Source organism: Solea solea, chromosome 6 (genome assembly GCF_958295425.1).
Source record: "Solea solea chromosome 6, fSolSol10.1, whole genome shotgun sequence".
Taxonomy (NCBI): Eukaryota; Metazoa; Chordata; class Actinopteri; order Pleuronectiformes; family Soleidae; genus Solea; species Solea solea.
This window is the reverse complement of record NC_081139.1, coordinates 12,298,098-12,317,771: the sequence shown is the minus strand read 5'-3', so window position 1 is coordinate 12,317,771 and position 19,674 is coordinate 12,298,098. Positions and strand designations below refer to the sequence as shown.

The window sequence follows — 19,674 nt, the reverse complement described above, 5'->3', positions numbered from 1 at the left end:
TTACTGCAGTCCATGGAGAGGTGATTGTGTGTGTGTGTGTGTGTGTTAACGAAGACTACTTGTGAAAAAGAAGAGACAGTGTGCACCAGTGAAGTCATACATCAGATGATGTAATTGCACAGGTCAATTAAAGATAGAAACTATGATTTTCTGTCTCTTGTCTTGAAGACCTAGTTATTCCTCTGAGAGAACATAAAATGGTGTGTATGTGTGTGTGTGTGTGTGTGTGGCGTGCATGCATGCGTGTGTGTGTGTTACGGCCGTCTCAATTTAATAATTTGGCCTCTAATAATTATTGCTGCGTGCGATTGTGTTCATGTGTGTCAGCTTTGTTGTTACACGGCTGTTATTGATGTTTTCAGTTTGAAAGAAGATAATTTACCAAATTGGCATTTAGACACCAATTTGCGCATATGTGTGTGTGTGTGTGTGTGTGTGTGTGTGTGTAAGTGTAAGACAACAGGGACAAGGCCAGCTTCCTAGTGGCTGTACACAACCTCCTACCCAGATTTAATGAAGGATAAACTGGATCCTGATGGGTGTGCAACAAAGAAACCCTTGCAGCATGGTGCGTTTGTGAGTGTGCATGTATGTGTGTGAGCATCTTATTTGTGGGCAGCATTTCCGTCTAATAAAGAGCTTCTCTTTTCTTTTGTGCTTGCATGGCTGCCTCCTCAAACTCTGCTTTATCAGCCTTGTGTGTGTGTGTGTGTGAGAGTTTCGCAGACCTGTGTGTTGGTAGCTTATTACCCAGAAACCATGGTGCTTTGTTACATGAGGTCTTAGGAAGGGCAGAAACGGAAAGGGAGAGATGCACGCACTAGATGACAGACGAAACCTAGGATGATGATGGAAAGTCATAGTGTGGTCACATCATGACCCCTTTTTCTTTAATGGGCTTGTTTTGTGCTGTTTCAGTCGGTGTCAGTGTAGCTGCACTTGTTGATATTTATCAACCCACATGCATTTCACACATTCACCCCACACACCTAGTCTCTATTGCTCTCTCTCTCTCTCTCATCCCTGGTGTTACTCGTCCTGCCGGCTCACAGCTCTCTTAAGTGTTGATTACAACCGCTACACTGCTGTGAGAGTGAAATGAGTGTAAGCATGTCCATGTTTGTGTGTATGCTGTTCTGTGTTTCGCAGGAACAACAAACCTTTTGTTTTGGACTATGTGAATAAACTTTGATTGGTCGATTTGAGCGTGTCCACGTCAGTTCACCGTGCATGAGCAGGTCTGTGAATTTGTGCTGAATAATACTTTCATGTGTTGCGTCTGATGCTGGTTTTTAAGCAGTTCTCACTTCATCTCACAGACAGACAAACTTCACACCTTCCGTTTGCACCTTCCTGCTCCACTATGACAGGCACATAACACATCCTCAGAATAGAGGCCTGTTACTAGGAAGATTTGAGGTGTTGCTTGAGTTTCTAGGTAGATTTCTTTGACGTTATGTTTTTTTGTTTTTTTTTAAAGTTAAGGTAATAAAGACGGTGAATAGTAAGCCGAAGTGAGTTTGCCCCGTGTGGTTTCTGAGATAAAAGCTTTGATTGACCCTGTAAGTAATTTAAAAGGTGTTACATTAAGGATGTTTGCAGTTTCTCCAAAACTGCTTTGTCAATAATTTATGAGGATTATTTTTGGGATACACACCTATTGTACTTTTTGAGCATCTTCTATGATGTTGACAGATAGTGTTTTTTTTACGGAAGTTTGTTCCCCATTTGTGGTGCTATATTTCGTAAGTGTTTGCCTTCCCATTCTAAAGGCTCCTTCAAACAACAACATTGTATATACTTCCATTACTCAGCAGCATTGCATAAAGGTGATGAAGCTAACATGCGCTGCCTGCATTGCAGTGGCTCAGCTAATAAAAAATCAGCGTGGCTTTCATAGTGCTCATACACCACATCCTCCAAAGGACACTGCCCCTTATTTTATGACAAAGCTACAGGGTTTGTTTTTTTGTTAGTTTTTTTTTAACTTTTAAGCTTCAAGCTTCTCATTCAATATTAAATTATTCAACAGGAAATTGACAACAAACATCCTACTTAGCAGATGCTTTGTCAAATTATACTGGGAGGTCACTGCTGAATCATAACTTTTTAAAACAGCTCATATTGTGCTTTGGTCATTGTTAAATCGATGAGATGTTTTACAGCTTGTTTGCCTGTTTTACTATCCGATGTGTTGACACTGTGTAGACACAACGTTTTATTGGTTTTTAATCCAAGCTGAAGTTACTATCATTGCAGTTTATCAGTTGCAGCTGCGGTGCAACTATGCCAAAAATGTGCACAGCTCTAATGTAAGCTGGACATAAGATAATAAACAACCTTCAGGGAACATTCACACACAAGAGAGAGACCATTATCTGGCAGTTGGGTGCCATGCTCAAGGGCATCTTAGCAGGAGTTATCGAGGACAGGACAGAATGTGCTTTCACTCTGCTGTGTTCTGTTGTATTCTCATGGTGATTCAGAGGTGATCTGGTATTCAAAGCCTGTCCCAGGTCCCATCACTCTGATTGATCTGATGATGAAAAGATCATTCAGTCCTTAGATACACAAGTGCACACACACACTCATACTTAACAAAAACACCTACGTATACACACAATGATATTCTCAGAAGGTTGTACGGATAAAAGGGACTCATTTCTCTTTAGGACAAACATATTGACCGGTCTAATTTAGAATGTTTGATTCATAAGACTCCCATTTCATACACTTTCTAAGATGTTGTATGTCCTCTAATGGCCATGCAACTACTCCAAACACTTTAACATCAAGTTATTTATTTTTCTTTTTACTTTGTTTTATTCTTTTTAACAAAAAGCACTGCTGTCTAAATTTCTCTCCCAAGATCACACCATGTGAAGTTAATTTGCTCTCATTACCAGTCAATTTTCTAAAACTGGATCAGGACCACGGTCCAACTGTTAATGACCATGGGCCAGTTGCACCACCTCGTACGAAGTGTTTACTAAATCAGGTTTTAGTAACTCTTAAATTAAAATGGGTTGGACCACTTTTACTAGCAAATGCCTAGAGCTTAGTAATCTACCCCATAGTTGGTGTAAGTCTTGCATAACTTAGCTAGCTGCTAGTAGAACAAAACACAAAAAGAGTAATGGCCCGTTAAAGAGGAAGAAGGTACTACAGGAGGAGGAACCGTCATCGGCAAAAGGGTTCTGACCAAAGAATCCAAAAATATGGACTTGCTAACTCTGGCAATTGAGTACTGTTCGGAGCTGAGTATTCCATTGAGATATTTTAATACGGGGTACATGCAGAATGTAGTGGGGGACACTATGCATGTTCATAAAAGCACTGTGTGCCGAGCAGAGCGTTGAGTGGTGCTGGCCTTATGCCAGCCTCTAAATGAATAGTACACTGTTATGCTCATTTACTTTTGTCATTCACTAGGGGAAAGCAAACCGCTACCACAAGTTTTCAATGATACTTCTCAGCAGTCTAAAATGGCAACGTTACAGTTAGTATGGTACTTAATGTTTACAGAACTTATCCAGTGAAGAAATGTATCTGCTGCAGCTGGTAGTTGTTTTGCTGTGGTGATGTTTAGGGGGGTTCTCAACGGTCATCAACCTGCTCTGCATGCTGATTGGGTAACCAGCTTTGTTACACTGGTAACCACTTCCACATTACTATGAAAGTACTAGCTACGAAATTGCTCAAATTAGTCTGGTGCTACTGAAATTAGCAAACTACTAACTGCAAACTAGCTTGTAAGTTCCTAAGTAATTCCCATGATTTGTAATTACTAAATCATGAATTTAGTAGAGAATTGGTGCAACAAAGACTGGTTAAAGGATAACATTTTAAAATTTTCTACGAAATGAGATGTGACACAGGAGGCAGATGGGACAGATTGTCCAGGGAATTTAAATCCAACAATGGAAGTATTTTCTGTTTCATAATAGAAAGTCTGTAAACTTGCAAATAAGATGCAGATGAGGTCTTCAGAGAGAGAGAGAGAGAGTTTTCTTAGGGCACACTGTGAAAGAGTCATAAAAATCCCAAAAATATACCATATAAGAGTATATATATGTGTATATATATATATGTGTGTATATACATAAGATTATTACAAAGATCACTGCAGTCTATCTGCTAGTGTGACATAATTAAGAGCAAGAGTGAATATTGTTTACATGTCATTTAGCAGACACTTTCATCCAAAGCGAGTTGAACTTGCGACCATGAAGTCTTTTGCACACAGGATACCAGTCTTAACCACTGACCTACCCCACCATGTTTATTGATTTACCCATATTTAAAGCAGTATTTCAGTTCACTAGAACATCTTCACTCAAAGCCACACATTTGTAATGCAATATATCACTCTGTCGTGAACAATAATGATATCCTATATAATAATAGAGAGATAAATAGATAAAATGTAGTTTGGCCTGGTTTGAAGTAAAGCCTGCCCCACCCTAGAGGATTTTCAAATATGACTTGATTTTTAAAACAGACTAGTCAAGACACAGGACCACACAAATGATGATTAATAAAACAATTTCAGGGAGGATTTATCCTAGGGTTTTGCGATCTCACAGAAGCTCACATGATTTAACCTGACTTCAGAAGACTACAGAATATTAACAGACATGGAGGTGGACCGTCGGCGCTAATAGATGTTGTGTGCAATGTTTTGTGCAGAGAAATACAAGAAATGTGGATGAAGTCATGGCTGAGAAGATGGAATCAACTTTCTCGGTCGACTTGCTCTCATTGGTTATTGTGGGGTTCTACTCACGCCCCTAATCACTGTTCAGCCATAAATATCAAACATGTGAAAATACTTAGGATTTGAAATCGGGAAGTTAAAATTGCCATGCTTACATTAAACATCAAGTATTGATGCAGTTGCATAAAAATCCCAGTGTTTTTTTTGTGTGACTGTTGATGTTATTTAAATCAGTGAAGACATTGTGTGTGACATGGTACTGATTCACCTGATTAAATCGCATGGTCTGATGGCCTGGAGAAGACCCAATTTGAGAATAAAAAACCCCTGAGCTAAATTTTGGCGGGTAAAAACTAGAAAAGGCCATGAGTTGGGGATATAAAGTACCAATGTAAGGCACCTAATTGCATGCAGTCCTGTTTTTAACTTGAAAAAAATAGGTCTTTACATTGACACTAACAGCAAAAAAATACTTAGTGGTGCATCCGAAAGATGTCTCATTTTTTATAATGAGGATGCCCGATAAAGCAATAACATGGCACTGAATACGCAACAGACATCAGAGCAAATTCAAAAAAGAAGAATTCGCAAGAAAGTAGTGGCTGTCAGTCTCTGCGTTTGGATTTGCGGATTTGCATCAAAAACCTTTCAAGAAGGGGGAAGGTGGAAAATGGGGGTGGGTGGGTGTGTGTGTGTGTGGGGGGGGGGGGTTGAAAGGACAAAGAACTGGGGACAGAGACATGACAGGCATTCAGACACTGAATGATAAAGAAATCTCACAAGTAGGACAGTGGGTTTTACATAGAGCATGAAAAGAAAACAGTGAAAACAAACAGGAACAAAAAACTTACAAGATGTACTGAACATAACAGAAAATGATGTTTTTTTTTATAAAGAAATGTGATTATGTGTGAATGCAGTTTTATCTGCTCCTCGTTGAATTGAATTCAAAAAAGTGATTACACATGGGTTGAGTCATGCAGCCTCGTATAGGCATGTAGCTTAGTTCTTCTAGAACCCCTTAAATTAAGGGGAAATTGTCCTCATGTTTTGGTCAACTACATTTAAAGTACAACAGCTACCTGTCATCATAAAAGTAACATATTTAATAGTCACCTGAAATGTACACAAATCTAACGATTCTAACAAACACAGTAAAAAGGGGAATTATTTTCAGACAAGCATGAGTTGCCTCATTCATACAGTACTTCTGCGAGGAAGCAAGAGCATCTCTTGAACTAACTACAAAACTCAGCTTTTACCAGCAGAACTGGCCACTTTGGTGCAATTGCTCTCAGCATGGTGGATAAAAAAGCTCCTTCACAACTGACAGCCTACTTGACACCACCCAGATTCAAGATGAAAAGATGCCTTTTCTGGTTCAAGATGTTCTCTGAAGTGAATGGGCATGAACAAGTGAAAACAAAACAAAAGCTAAAGGAATGGACAGTGACAAAGAAAACACCAGTGATTTAAATATCAGTAAAAATGTGAGGGAAACACTATAGAGAGCAGAGAAACCCAACAATTACACAATGAGCAAGAACTAGGCATGAGTGGAGAGACAAAACTCTCTTTTAACAGCAAGAAATCTCTGACAGAACCAAACTCAAAGATGTGCGGCCATCTGCCTCGACCGGTTGGGGTGAAATCTTCTCCATTAGATTACTATCAGTCCATGTCACATCATATCTAGGATTTTGCAGGACTAGAATATTGTCTTGAGTAGCAGGTTGTCTATGGAAGAACAGACGTTTTCAAGGATTTAATAACATCAATAGTCCAGAAGTCATTGATTTAGTAGCAGCTGGAATTTGCTGAGAAACAGAAGAGGCTGTGACCTGGCTCAATGAGAATATACACGGATATAAATAGATACTCTCAACAAAACAAAGACAAAAAAACATATTGCTGCATATTTCAAATTGTGCCTCGATGGCTTCTCCAGATACTTAAAAGACGAAAAGTTGATGCCAATGAACTACAGAAAGCTACAGTTCTCACAATGTGGCCCCCACATGGTCTGTATATCCTTAAAAAGAGCAAATCATAGTCTGTCTTTTTTGGGAGGTTGCATGTTGCACATCAGCCACTCCACCTGCACCTGCCACTTGACCCTGTACACCTTCTCAGCCTAAAACTCTGTTTTTGTCTCAACAAAAGTGGTATCATCTCTCTCCTATCCCCGGCAGTACAGAGGACTGAGGATGACGCATCATGTGCGCATCAACTTTCACACAAACTCACTTTCATATTTGGCCTCCAGTTTGGGCAAGAATTCCGGGCTTTTACTTTCTTTGTTCAATGGATGTCTGACATAGCAACAGATAAAGTGTTGTTGTTTCTTTTGCTTAATGCTTGTCTTGACATCTATTTTTTTTTCCTATTCAGTGATCTGGTCACAAGACAATGTCACATCTGTGTATTCTCCAAAATCAACAATCAATAGAAGCATTACACTAAACTGAAAAAAAACTCACCCACATAGAGCGATGAATTTGATAGACATTTTTTAAGTATTAAATAGGATATATTCAGTGTCAAAAGAGCCCCCCATTATATGCACATTGTGTAGCACATTTTAATGACACTGATAAATTTTTAATTGTAATTTTTCACAGTCAAGGTTTTTTAGTTTTTCAGTACAATGCCTTTTTAAAATTGTGCTCTGAGAAGTTAAATTCTCAGCAGTGTTTCCTCATAGAAAGGATGCACTCTCTTAACTGCTTGGATAGGCAGGATGGTGGAGCAGCGGTGTCAGACACATCAGAATATACCCAGCGAGTGAATTAAAAATACATCTTTATGGGGCAACACATTAGCCAATACTCACATTACCATCCTTCACATAAAGACCTACTTTATGAGAAATGGGTGAGAGATGAGGAAAGGAAAGAAGAAGCTGGAACGCAGTATATAACCCTCAGGTGGATTAAGTCTTTCCAGAGAGCTGCGTATTAGCCAACAGTCACATTAGCACCTGTCTCCTATAAAGAAATGACGGGGAAATGAAAAGCTGGGGGAACAGAAAATACACTTTAAGTAGATTTATAAACAGAAGGTGATTTAAAAGTCTATCTTTATAGGGTAGCATATTAGCCAACACTTACATTATCATTCCTCACATAAAAGTATGAATTTATAAGGGAGAGAGAAGAGGTGAGAGGAGAAGACTCAAGGAGAGGATGGTGGGCGAGGATACACATGCACTTCGGAGACATAGCGGAAAACTTAAAAGCAGACATTCAGAGAGCATTCATGTTTTTATTATTGGTGTTGCATTAAGTTTAAAGCAGAACAAGAGTCAGGGAACATAGGGGATAAGGGAAGAGAAGTGAAAGATAAAGGAGAGGAACCTTTCACACACATGTCAGATAGATGACAGACAAGTGTTTTTTGGGGGGAAAATAAATGGGTATGAAGAGAAGTACTTATGCAAATATAGTGAAATTAATCACTTATAAGCCTCAAAGAGTAAGGAAGGAGAGATGAGCTGATAAAGATAGTGATAGAACCAAGAAAAAAGGGGAAGTAAGAGGGAAGTAGGGGGAGATGATGAAATCAATCATTATCAAGGCCATATCCTCCCTTTGCCTCAAGCAAAATAGGGAGTTCATTTTAGCTCTGCTCTCACAAATGGGCCACGCCAGCGGAGGCACATGGCGAAAACCGTTGTTGAATTCCTTGGAGCCACTGAAGTGGCTTTGGGTGAAATGGCCTGGATCCTATTTTGAGTGATGGCCACATGGCAGACGGTGGCAGCAGCCAATGAAAGGGACTACAATGTGAGTGTTGAGACGGTGGATTAAGTGGGAGGGATTTAGTATCAGCAGTCGTACAATTCAACGGAAACTGAATTTCTCTTTGATTCACCAGTTTTTCTGTCAAAATTAAATCTGTTGCAAACTTATCTGAAACATAAAAAAGGATAAATACAATGAACTCTCCATTTTGTTTGATATCACCCTCGTAAACTAAACCTGGCAACCGAGCTATTTGGTTACAACAAAACACTAAATAGTAATCCCCATTGTGAGGCACTGATACATTCCTTCGAGCTGTTATGTTTCATATGACAGTTTACTGCAACGTGACTGAGATTCAGTGGACAGTGAGGGGATTTAATGTCTCACTTTAAGACTCCGAACAAAATGAAACTGAAAGACACAATAACAGCTGTGTAGTTATGAATAAATTAGCCGCAAACATAAAAGCCGATCACAATTTATCAGCTCGATGATATCTTTATAAGTAAAAAGCTTATTGGTTGTTGTGGGGTACTCAAAGTTTCTCTTATTGATCCTCTGTCAGATCCCTGACTTCCCAAGACACTGACCAACCACTCTAGATCAGGGACAGCTGTCGTATTATAAAGCTTCTAGGCGCAAGTATTTAGCTAAGAGCAGCGATAATTTTAAGACATTTCATTTCCAAAATGTGGTGTTCTTAAACTCTCAGCACATTATCCTGCACCATGTACCACCTGGGAGGTGGTAGTTAGAGTCTGTAGCACAGACAATGAGCACCAACACCAAATTCTGGAATACTTGAACTAATAATACAAAATGCACACAACTATAGTCTCCTGCTTCAAACACCTGCTTTAGTGATTTGAAAGCCTTTTGTTCAGCCCTAAGCAGGTATGGAGATGCTAACGTAAACAGAAAGGTGAGCACACACACAATACTGCCAGTAGCCATCAGGCTTTTGAACATCTGCCATACTTGCTTGCTCCAATCCCATTACACATTCAGACACACACTGACACACACATACACAGGTTTGTGCAGCTCTTCTTCATAGGACACTGCATTGACTCCCATTCATTTGGATTGGATGTTAAACAAACTACAATTTAACTCTTAGCCCTAAACTTAAGCAGTCCCTCAGAAATGTGATTGTGCCTCATCAGGGCCTGACTTTGCTCCCGATGAGGACTACTGGTCCTGACAAGGTCAGTGTTTATGCCAGAAAAAGTCCAAAAGAGATACCAAATACTAATTCACACACACACACACACAGAGAGAGAGAGAGAGAGAGAGAGCACTCTGTGAATTACTGTAACAGCAGAACTCAGCAGCACTAGTCTAACAACAGATGTCCCTTTCTACAACACTTAACACACTATCTATCAAAGCAAAAATATTCACTTGACTAGATCATAAAATGTGTACCAATTTATTGCTGAAAAATATTCTTAACATGCAAAAAGTTTCTTCTAACTAATGTCAGCTTTATTTTTATAATGGAAGATAAAGTTAGTCAGAGCACAGGTTTAGAGGGATGAGTAAATGTAAAGGGGGGTCTGTTAACACATAATTTTCGCCTGTTGATTAATATGAAAAAAAGGTCAGGGGGTGGACAGGAGATACCGCAAATACACTCCTACACTAAAACATAAACACACAACTCACACAACTCGGTCGCACTAACATATGCAGACAAGGTTGGATTAAAGAGGCACAACACACACACACACACACACACACACACACACACACACACACACACACAGGCAGCGGCACATTAAATTCCCATTCCAATTAAACTGAAACACCTGCCACCAATGTTTTAATATAACTTACTTTATATGACAACAACCAACTACAACACACACACACACACACACACACACACAATCAAAAAAACATCCTCTCTCCAGTGACAGAGGTTGGAATGAACAGCAGAAATCACTGATTCATGCACTTCCACTCTCTTCTTTATTTGTCTTACTCCCTCTATTTCTACTCCTCTTGGGGGGAATAGAAAACCCTTGACAGAGGCTTTTGTTTCTTCTGGCATCAGGGAATGTTGTGGAGGAAAGGTGAGGAATGAGGAAAACAAAAAAGAGTGAGTGAAAAAAGATGGAAGAGAAGGAGATGGGAAGGGGAAAGGGCTAAAGGTAAGCAAAAAGAGGAGAGGAAACGACGATAAGATGTGGTAGATGGGAAGAAAAAAAAAATGATGGAATGAGAGAGAAGAAACCAATGTGCCACGAGGGAAAATGATTTTTAAAAAAAAGTACGACAAAAAGAAACAAAGCTAATGAGTGAGTGAGAGGAAGGAAAACATGCCAACCAGTTTTACCAAATTTACACATTGTGCCACGCCATTTCAAGCTTTTTTCTTTTTTTCAAACATCTCTGTAAATAAAACTTCCAGTGTTGTAGAGCTCCACAGAGATGATGAGTTTTGAACCAATTGAGTCTCGCTGTCCACCAGACATGGAGATGATGTCACCTAATGGCCGTGACATTAGTCAGCCAATCTCAATGCTGATTGGTTTTAGCATCATTTTATAAGGCGACGTTTTTGCTAAAGTTGAAATGTTTCAACCGGAGCAAATGGTGCAAAAGCACTAATGATGCGAAAACGGAGCTATTTGTGCCATTCGGCCATTGAGAAATGAGTGTCTACTCATATCTGACCTTTAAATATAAACTCCCAGCATGACTATTGACTTTACATCAGAAAACAAACCACAGTCTCAAGTAAGAATGTTCTGTGTTCCGTCAATCCACCCATCTGCTACATCCTCCTCCACAATGTTTGCTGTCTTGGTTTTTAAACTACTATATAAGAGTTACTCCTCTGACCCCGTCATAGAAAATCTGTGTTCCTTCCCTACATTCCTTCCCCTGGGCTGAGGCTCAAAATGTTCCCACCCTGACGGGGGGATCCATAGAAATCAATCATCAAAAAACTAAAACTAATAAATAAGCTGATGCACAGTTTCTTTTTTTTTTCTATATTCTATATTTACAGGTCAGTCTGTGAGAAAAACAATGACAGAAGGAAAAATGGTGTCAAAAGAGAACTTGTGAGTGTAAATAAGAGAAATATCAAAGCTGCATTAGATCACAGTAACTGTTTCTAAACAGGCCCTTCTGTACTCGGGGTGCAACTATTAGGTAACCGTGAAGGCTGAGCTACACCGAGTATTTCTGGTCAGACTCTCAAAACAGAGATTTTAGCACAGTATTTTTCTAGGAACAACAGTAGCTCAGAGAGGAAAATTCAACAAATGACAAGTTACTGCAGGTGCAACTGACAGACTGCAGGCAGAACTATCTGGTGCACCAGCTTATAGTACTGTGCAGGAAAAAGATCAGTTACACAGACATATGAACCACACCAGCATACAGTAGTAGATGGCAACCGCGGAATGGCACCATTAACACTTGCCACTTGACATAAAATATGTAGCTTTATGGCTACTATAGCTAAACGATGGCTGGAAGACATCTTAAGTCATTGGTACGGTGGCATTTTGGATACTAAAAACATGAGCGGGGGGTTGTTCAAGAAGACTGATCTGCAATTTGCATAATATGAACCATCAAGCTCAACATGATCAAAAGCATGATCTAAGTAATGACAAAGCTGAAGTTAGAGTTAATTACTGGCAAGTTATTTAATCAAACACTGAGCTGGTCCAGTATTAGATCAAACACAAACCTGTTACTTATAGTAAATGTAGTTAATTGTTTCTATTTATTTATTCTGGCAATGCAAACCAACAACAGCAAAGCAGGAAAAGGAGTACTGTACCTACTGCTTTCTAAAATGACATATAATCCACTATCCAGGTACAATACAATAAAATCTATAATTAAAAATATTCATGTGATTTTAACGTGCAGTGCTGAAAAACAACAATGCATTTTAATCACATGTTTTTTGCCTTAGACAATCATCATACTATATAAAAATACATACTTGTTTCATCCCTCTTCTGCAACACAATGATTCTAAACAAGCAAAAAAAATATATACAAAGAGGAAAGGACAAACTGACAGACCAAGTAAAATCCACAAAGATTAAATAAAGGACAAAAAAATCACTCACCTGCACATTTAGTCCTGGTTACCAACGGAGGCCCCGGTGGCCCAGTGCCTCCCTCTCCGGGTCTGGAGAGCAGGACCTTGATTTCGTACTCCACATCTGGGTCCAGATGCCATAGCTTGTAGGTAGGGGCATCGACCACATGGGTCTCTGCCCAGTTCCCCGAAGTGGTGCGGTATTCCACTTCTTTCAGGATGATCGGCCCATCACCTATGATGCTGTTGGCGTTGGGCTTAATCCATAGGTAGGTGGCGCCAACGGCAAGCAGCTCTGGTGGGGCAATAGGGGTGGGTGGAGCTGTGAAATGAAAAAAAGGTGGGTTAGTTAAGTGTCACAGAATACATATATACATATACATATATATATATATATATATATATATATATATATATATATACACATACATATATGTATATATATATATATATATTTTTTTTTTTTTCAAAAACGTGTTCTCCCTGTTGAACCCCTGAGACACCAATCAGGAAAAAATTATATCAGCATGTTTTGGCTGCAACTGCAACCCCACCTGTTTATCAAAACACATTACTGATCTCATCTTCCCCTGAAAACCACATTAAAGTCCAATCAGATGTGCCTACATTTGTGATACAAGACATGTATGAATGTTTTGAAAAATCTACCCACACACACTGTTATTTCCAAAAGTAATGAAAACTACGTGAAATTGCAATTACATTGTGCTTTATGAACTATATCTGCCTTTCCACATATTCTTACCCCTTAGTGGATACCTCCAACACATACAGTAATGAACATAATGAAGGGAACTTATAACCATATCTATATCCATTTCTGCAATTTCACATTTTGTTCTTTTACCTTTGGACTCTCATAGACTCCTCAAATATGCAGTAACATCTTGTGTGCAAAGAACCACTATTATTGTGATCCTGAAATGTGAAAATAAATGTATTCTGTCACCAAAGTTGCTGCTAAATGGTTGCAGTTTGATTTAAATGTGGCACAGTTTAACTTTGGCACTGAAAGCAGCTGTCAATAAACGCTAAAAAGAAGACATTTCAGAGAGTGAATGCTCTACCTGCAGAACTAATCCGTCACATTGTTGACATGCTGCTGACAGCTTCTTTGCCAATACACTTTCACATTATGCTGCTCGCAGGAAAATAATGGCCTCTGTCAAGTCTTAAGGCATTATATATTTTATTATAGGATATTTATTCCTCCTTTGTGTTGTTTTTTTTCCCTTTTGTTGTCTGAAATTTGAAACACATTCCCAACATCAATATAAACAGTGTCACACAATAGTAAAACTGCAGAATGTCAGCAGACATTTAAACTAAACTGATGAAAAAATGCTGTTTGCTGCTTAATAATAAAATAATGTGACAACACAGCAACAAAATCTGGCCCCTGAAAATCCTCCTCATCAGCATGAACTGTGGCAGGACCTTGGACAGCTCACACATCTCTCATGGTCCCATGATCAGCACCATGGACAGCAGTTATGACACATGCTTGAGCAAAATGATACAGAATAGGAGTTGCATTTTTACTCTGGTTCTATTTTCATAGCTTATCGATTTTTCACTTTGTTTTTGTTTTCAAAAATGTGCAGCCTCCACACGCGGTGAGGGCGGTATTCTATAATCAATGACTTACATCATATACCATCATAGGCTTCTGCCTCAGTAAATGAATGGCATCTGCAAACTTACAGTTTAAGTTCACTATGACCTCAGTGTATTACATTCTCAATGTAGCCAATTAGGGGGAAAAAGGAAAATAAGTAAAAGGAAAGTCTTAAATTGTACATCACTTCACTGTGAAAGAAAAAAAAATGAAAAAGTCACATTGCGACACCACAGAGAATGGATTGATTCTGATTGCAGCAAACATGCTGTGACATAGAAGATCCCAGACAGATCAAGTCATATGCACCTGCAACCTGCACCTGCATGTTCCTAATGGAAAGGAAGACATCAGGGGATATCAAGGCTCTATATTGTCCTTAAATGTCTCCACCATATAATCAAGTCATGTCCTAAAGTAGCTCTGATCATCATTGGTGCATGTCCTTCCTTCTGCTTCTCTCATTTATCTTTTTCTCCCTTTGTGCCACAATAAAACAGATAGAGTATATGAAACATAAACAGTGATTTCCAACAGGTTAAAGTTAGAATATTCACAATACTTCATTATTGTAGTGGTGTGGCAGAAATGATTTGCTGTTATTCTTTTCAAATATAAAGGGAGGGAATAGTCACAAATGTAACATAAAGACAGGGTCTTTACATTCGATAGTGAATGGAGTAGATGTTGTATAAATTAAAGCCTCTGGTCACAGAAACAATGTTGCTTCCCATTTGCCCCAGTGTAATCTTGACTCTACTTTTATCACCATAATACACATGTACCAAATAAATTATTTCATACTTCACTTATATCAACAAGTCAGACAAAATGATGATTAAAAATTAACAACCTGCATGCCATGACACTCTTCATTTTGAAATGTTACTTCTTACTGTTGTTGTTTTAAAAAAAAAGCCACAAAAACAGTTATTTTAAAAATGTTTATGTATTAATCTTTTTTGTCAGTTGACAGCTTTGCTATTCTAGCTAAAAATAATGGTCCGTGTCTTCCTGCTGTCTGAAAGCAAAGTCCTTCTCTCAGTTTTTTTCAGCTTCTTCAAGGCTGCATTAGAATATGTATGGAGGCCCGAGTGCCGATGAATCAGCTGTCAGTCACCACACACTCATCCATCTTAACTACATAGAGGCTGTGAGTTTGTGTGTGTGTGTCTCTGCATGTGTATGCGTGAGTGTGGGAGAACCCATGCATACAAATATACCTTCTCTGCCATAGTGTACACGCTTACTTTGTTCTCCAGGCAAAATAAATTGCATTTATGCTTTTGAGGTGGTTAGGGTTACAATGAATTATTTTTAAACTGGTCAGCTACAATGTAAAGCACACATAATTCACTGCTACTGCCCTTAAACAGGAGTCTGTTAACTATGTTTTAAAACTAATTTAAAGACTCACTGGTATAATTTATTGTATAGTCAACTACTTCTCCTGATGTTACTCCACAGGAACAAAGAAAAAGCTTGTTCAGTCACTCCCCTCGTCTGCTACCTCCCAGCATCGCTCCATCCCTCCCTCTGCCAGCTTGTTTACAGCATAGACTTACAGAGGCCACCCAGTGAGTCACAACCTGGCACCCGCAATGACATGGGGAAGTACAGATGCAGGAATACTGATTTTACTGACACAAGATAGCCGCACATATCCGTACTGATTTTACGCAATCTATGTACATGACCACCCCCTCATTAAGGGACTGATTTAAGATAAGATTCTTGCCAAGACTTACACACACCTGCATCCTCACATGAATATAGAAATATAGAGACACACAGATTGCAAAAAAAAAAAAAAAAACTACAGTTGGCCCCCATACAGTGATGGTAATGAGGTGTGAGAAAATGAATGAAGGGATGAGGGGAGCAAGAAGAAATCAAAAACGGCAAAAAGTAGTGGTGAATGTCATTAAATGATTTGGGTTGAAAGAAACATATGGTTAAGAAAGCATAAGCAGATCACCAGGAGACAACATTTGAAAAAGCAACTCATTTGGTCCCACTAGATATTGAAAGTGGTAATATTTCTTTCACAAAACAGTTCCACTACACTACTAGTCAAATTTTAAAGAAGAGGTTTTTCAAGATATAATCTGGAAACTAAATGGAGAACCGAAAATATATTAAACTTAGTCCACTTCACTGGCACAAATGCCCGTTACCATTGTGTCTAATCAGCTGGAGGTTTGTTGTCCCACATATAAGACAAGTGGTCTACACAAGTCGTCCTCCTGCTGAACATCTCCTCCTGCAGAGTTCGATAGTTCGATAGAAATGCTCAGACTGTAGTAAAAACAAACAGTGCTCCTGAAGCTTTAAAACTAAATTCAGCAGGAGCATAGCACTGTACTGTAACAGTGAGCCAATAAAGACACATGCATGTATGTTTGTATGGGTGAATATATGTATGAATGTATGACCAGCCTTGACCCAATAAAGTGTTTATCTTGGGTATGCTGGGGCCCCGTTGTCAGAGGACGCATCACACACTCAAAAGCGACCCGTGTTACTACACCCTGAAGGTACAAAGTATATGGCTCTAGCATTTTACTGCACTGCATGATAGTCCCAGCATGATGTTTGAGCATGGGCCATAATGTGTGTTGCCTTCTTTGTTACTGTGATTTCTTATTTTCAAGGCGACACAAGTTTTATTTTGAATTATGAAGACGGGCTGAATAATAATAAATCACCGGTCTGAACGATGGGAAAGAAGCCCATGTGGTGACAGACAGTAGAATCCATGTTGTTCTTTAAATGGACTACTTTTCAACTGAATCCTTTTTGGTGCAGCAAGTACAACATGGGTGGCCATGAAATACTTCCTCTCATCTGCAGTCGTGATTACTGCACAGCAGACAGAAGCTCTGTCCACCAGCTGGGTGGATTCTGAGTAAGAATTTAAAATGTCACAGCAGAGAGAACATTCCTGTCCCTAGGAATGACCAAATCTAACAGAACAAAAAATTAAACATTTGACCAACACATTATTTTCCCATCTATAAATCATCTACACTCTTTTGCTATTTTAAATGCAAAGTACTGCTCAGCAGACATTCAGTGTTGAGGGCATCATGCAGTAAAAGACATTACACATTTCCACTGGCTAAACAAAGGATAAACATAGTTAAAAACTAAAATGTGACTAAATGTATAATAAAATTGAGAGTATAATCTGTATACAGTGTAAAAAAAAAAAAAGTATAGGACCCATAGTGATTCCATGTGGTACACCATGAGCACCATTAGTTTAAGTACTTAATAACATCAATTGTGTCAGGAATTTAAGCAGTGTTTTACATATTTGCATATGGCAAATACAGGAGGCGAATGTCCAGACCATCTAGGTGAGAGGTGACACCCTGGCTTGAGCAGGATTCAAGGCACAAACCCATTGCATGTGGTGACTTATCTGGAGCTTTTTCTTTTGTGTTCTCACGCGGACTCACTTGGACATTATGGTCTACAAAATGTCCAGAGCGACTTTTGCAAAAACATTTGCCTTCGCCCACACAGCCCCTCTCTGGGAAATCAATTTCAGTGCACATCTGAAAGCAGCTGAAGGGTCTTCTGTCTTTATCTGACAGTAAAAAGTTGACTGTCTGGACCGGAGGACACAAAAACGTACATGATGGGGTAAGAAATTATAGCAGTCTCATGATCAAAATGTGGTAAGAAAACTGATTGAATGTCTGACCACGCATGTTTCCCATGACTTCTGAATATTTAAGCAATGTCACGGTTAGTCACTAATTGGGTGAATTTTATAAATATCACAAATAATAAAGGGAACATTGAATGAATCAATCCAGTTATTTATTGTCGTGCATGTGTCTGTTATCCAGGACGCAAGTGTTTTTGTGTTATTCAGGGATACATTCCCATGCATGACAACAGCCAATATTTTATCTTCTGCTAATCTCTCTACATGTGAGTGGTTTATCATTCATACAATCCTGGTCTATTTTTCAGCTCCTTGAACAGTTTATCTCACACCAGATAAGCACACATTATACACACAGGCAGGTCAGCATGATCTGATACCATCAATTCAGCTCACAGGGTGCTGTCTTAATAATGACCACCACATCCTGTGCATTTAAAAGGGAACACATTTATATTTGACACATTTCATCATTTATACATCCATCCATCTTCTACCACTTTATCCTCTACATAAAGGTCACAGGGGGTGCTGGTGCAAACCCCAGCTGACATAGGCCACCATCCACCCTCACATTCATGGTCAATTTAAAGTGTCCAATTTGCCTATTCCCCAAATCTGCATGTTTGTAGACTATGGGAGGAAACCGGAGAACCCAGAGAAAAAACACACATGGGGGGACACTCCATGCAGAAAGGCCCTCTGTTCTGACAGAGAGGTTGAAAGGCAAGAATGCTGACCACTACGCCAACCCTAACATTCACACATTTCATTTAAATAGCTGTTTTAAAGGGGACAATAATTGAATACAACTGTAATACCTTATCTCAGACGAATGAATTTTGGTCTTTCTTCCTTAAGGAAGGAAGAAAGAAAGAAAGCTACACCTATACTCCTATGGCAACTATGAAACTAACACTTTCATCTTGAAACTACAAAACGGACTGTAGTTTGCTCGCTGACCTTCATTCTTGTATCAACAAAATGAGTTTTAACGATGCCATCAGGGATACAATGGTATTGTTCATTTTAAGCTTATTTTACCAAATTTGTGAGATCAAAACTCTATCATTCCCTTCAAAGTGTTCATGGACGAGATTGTGAAGTTTTACTCCCTGTACGCTTCCTGGGATGACAGTGCCCAGATAAAATTCTGTTATCTGAGACAAAGACACTGAAGATATCACAGACGTGGGAGACATTTGAGTGAAATGAAAGAGAAGGAGCAAGGAAAGGAGCCTCAAAGAGACAATGATCTTCTTAGTGTCACTTAAATATTCAACAACATGTTTAATCAGTCTCAGATGTGAAACGTCGCTGTTCATTTCATTTCTGAGATTTAGCTGTTCTCATCAACATGGGCATGCAGTGAGTAAGCAGGGAGATGTGGCTACAGTGACAAAAAGAGCTGATGGGATTGAGCCTGTCGACTTTGGCTTCTCTCCAGTTTCAACTGCCATGGCTAGAAATTTAGTTTCTATCGAACTAAATGGCAAATACATTCTGGGAAAGAGCCAGATGGTGATAATGGTCAAAACATTAAGAGAGTATGACCCTCTGTGGTCTGCATCTTGGCAGGGGAGGGATCACCAGCCTATATTTTTAAACTTGTGGAGAAAGTCAGTTGCTGATACAGATGGTGGCATAATTAATTGGCATAATTAATTAACAATTAATGAGTCAAGTGAGCAAAGCACTTGGCAGATATTTGTGAAAGTCATTTTCAGTAAGTGCACAGTGGGCTTGTTAGTTTTGAGACAAAACTATACAGAAATCCACACACAACACCGCTAAGGGCTTAGTAACAGAAGCACTGAT

At 39.1% G+C, this 19,674-nt stretch overlaps 1 protein-coding gene across 9 annotated transcripts in view; it reads right to left on the bottom strand.

The window, feature by feature from the left end:
• ptprt (protein tyrosine phosphatase receptor type T) overlaps positions 1–19,674 on the bottom strand; it is a 256,950-nt gene that overhangs the window by 159,911 nt on the left and 77,365 nt on the right. For all 9 annotated transcript variants that reach the window (XM_058631865.1, XM_058631867.1, XM_058631868.1 and 6 more), the window contains exon 8: positions 12,567–12,860. In XM_058631865.1, coding sequence (XP_058487848.1) covers positions 12,567–12,860 — 294 coding nt within the window. The remainder of the gene's footprint in view (positions 1–12,566; positions 12,861–19,674) is intronic.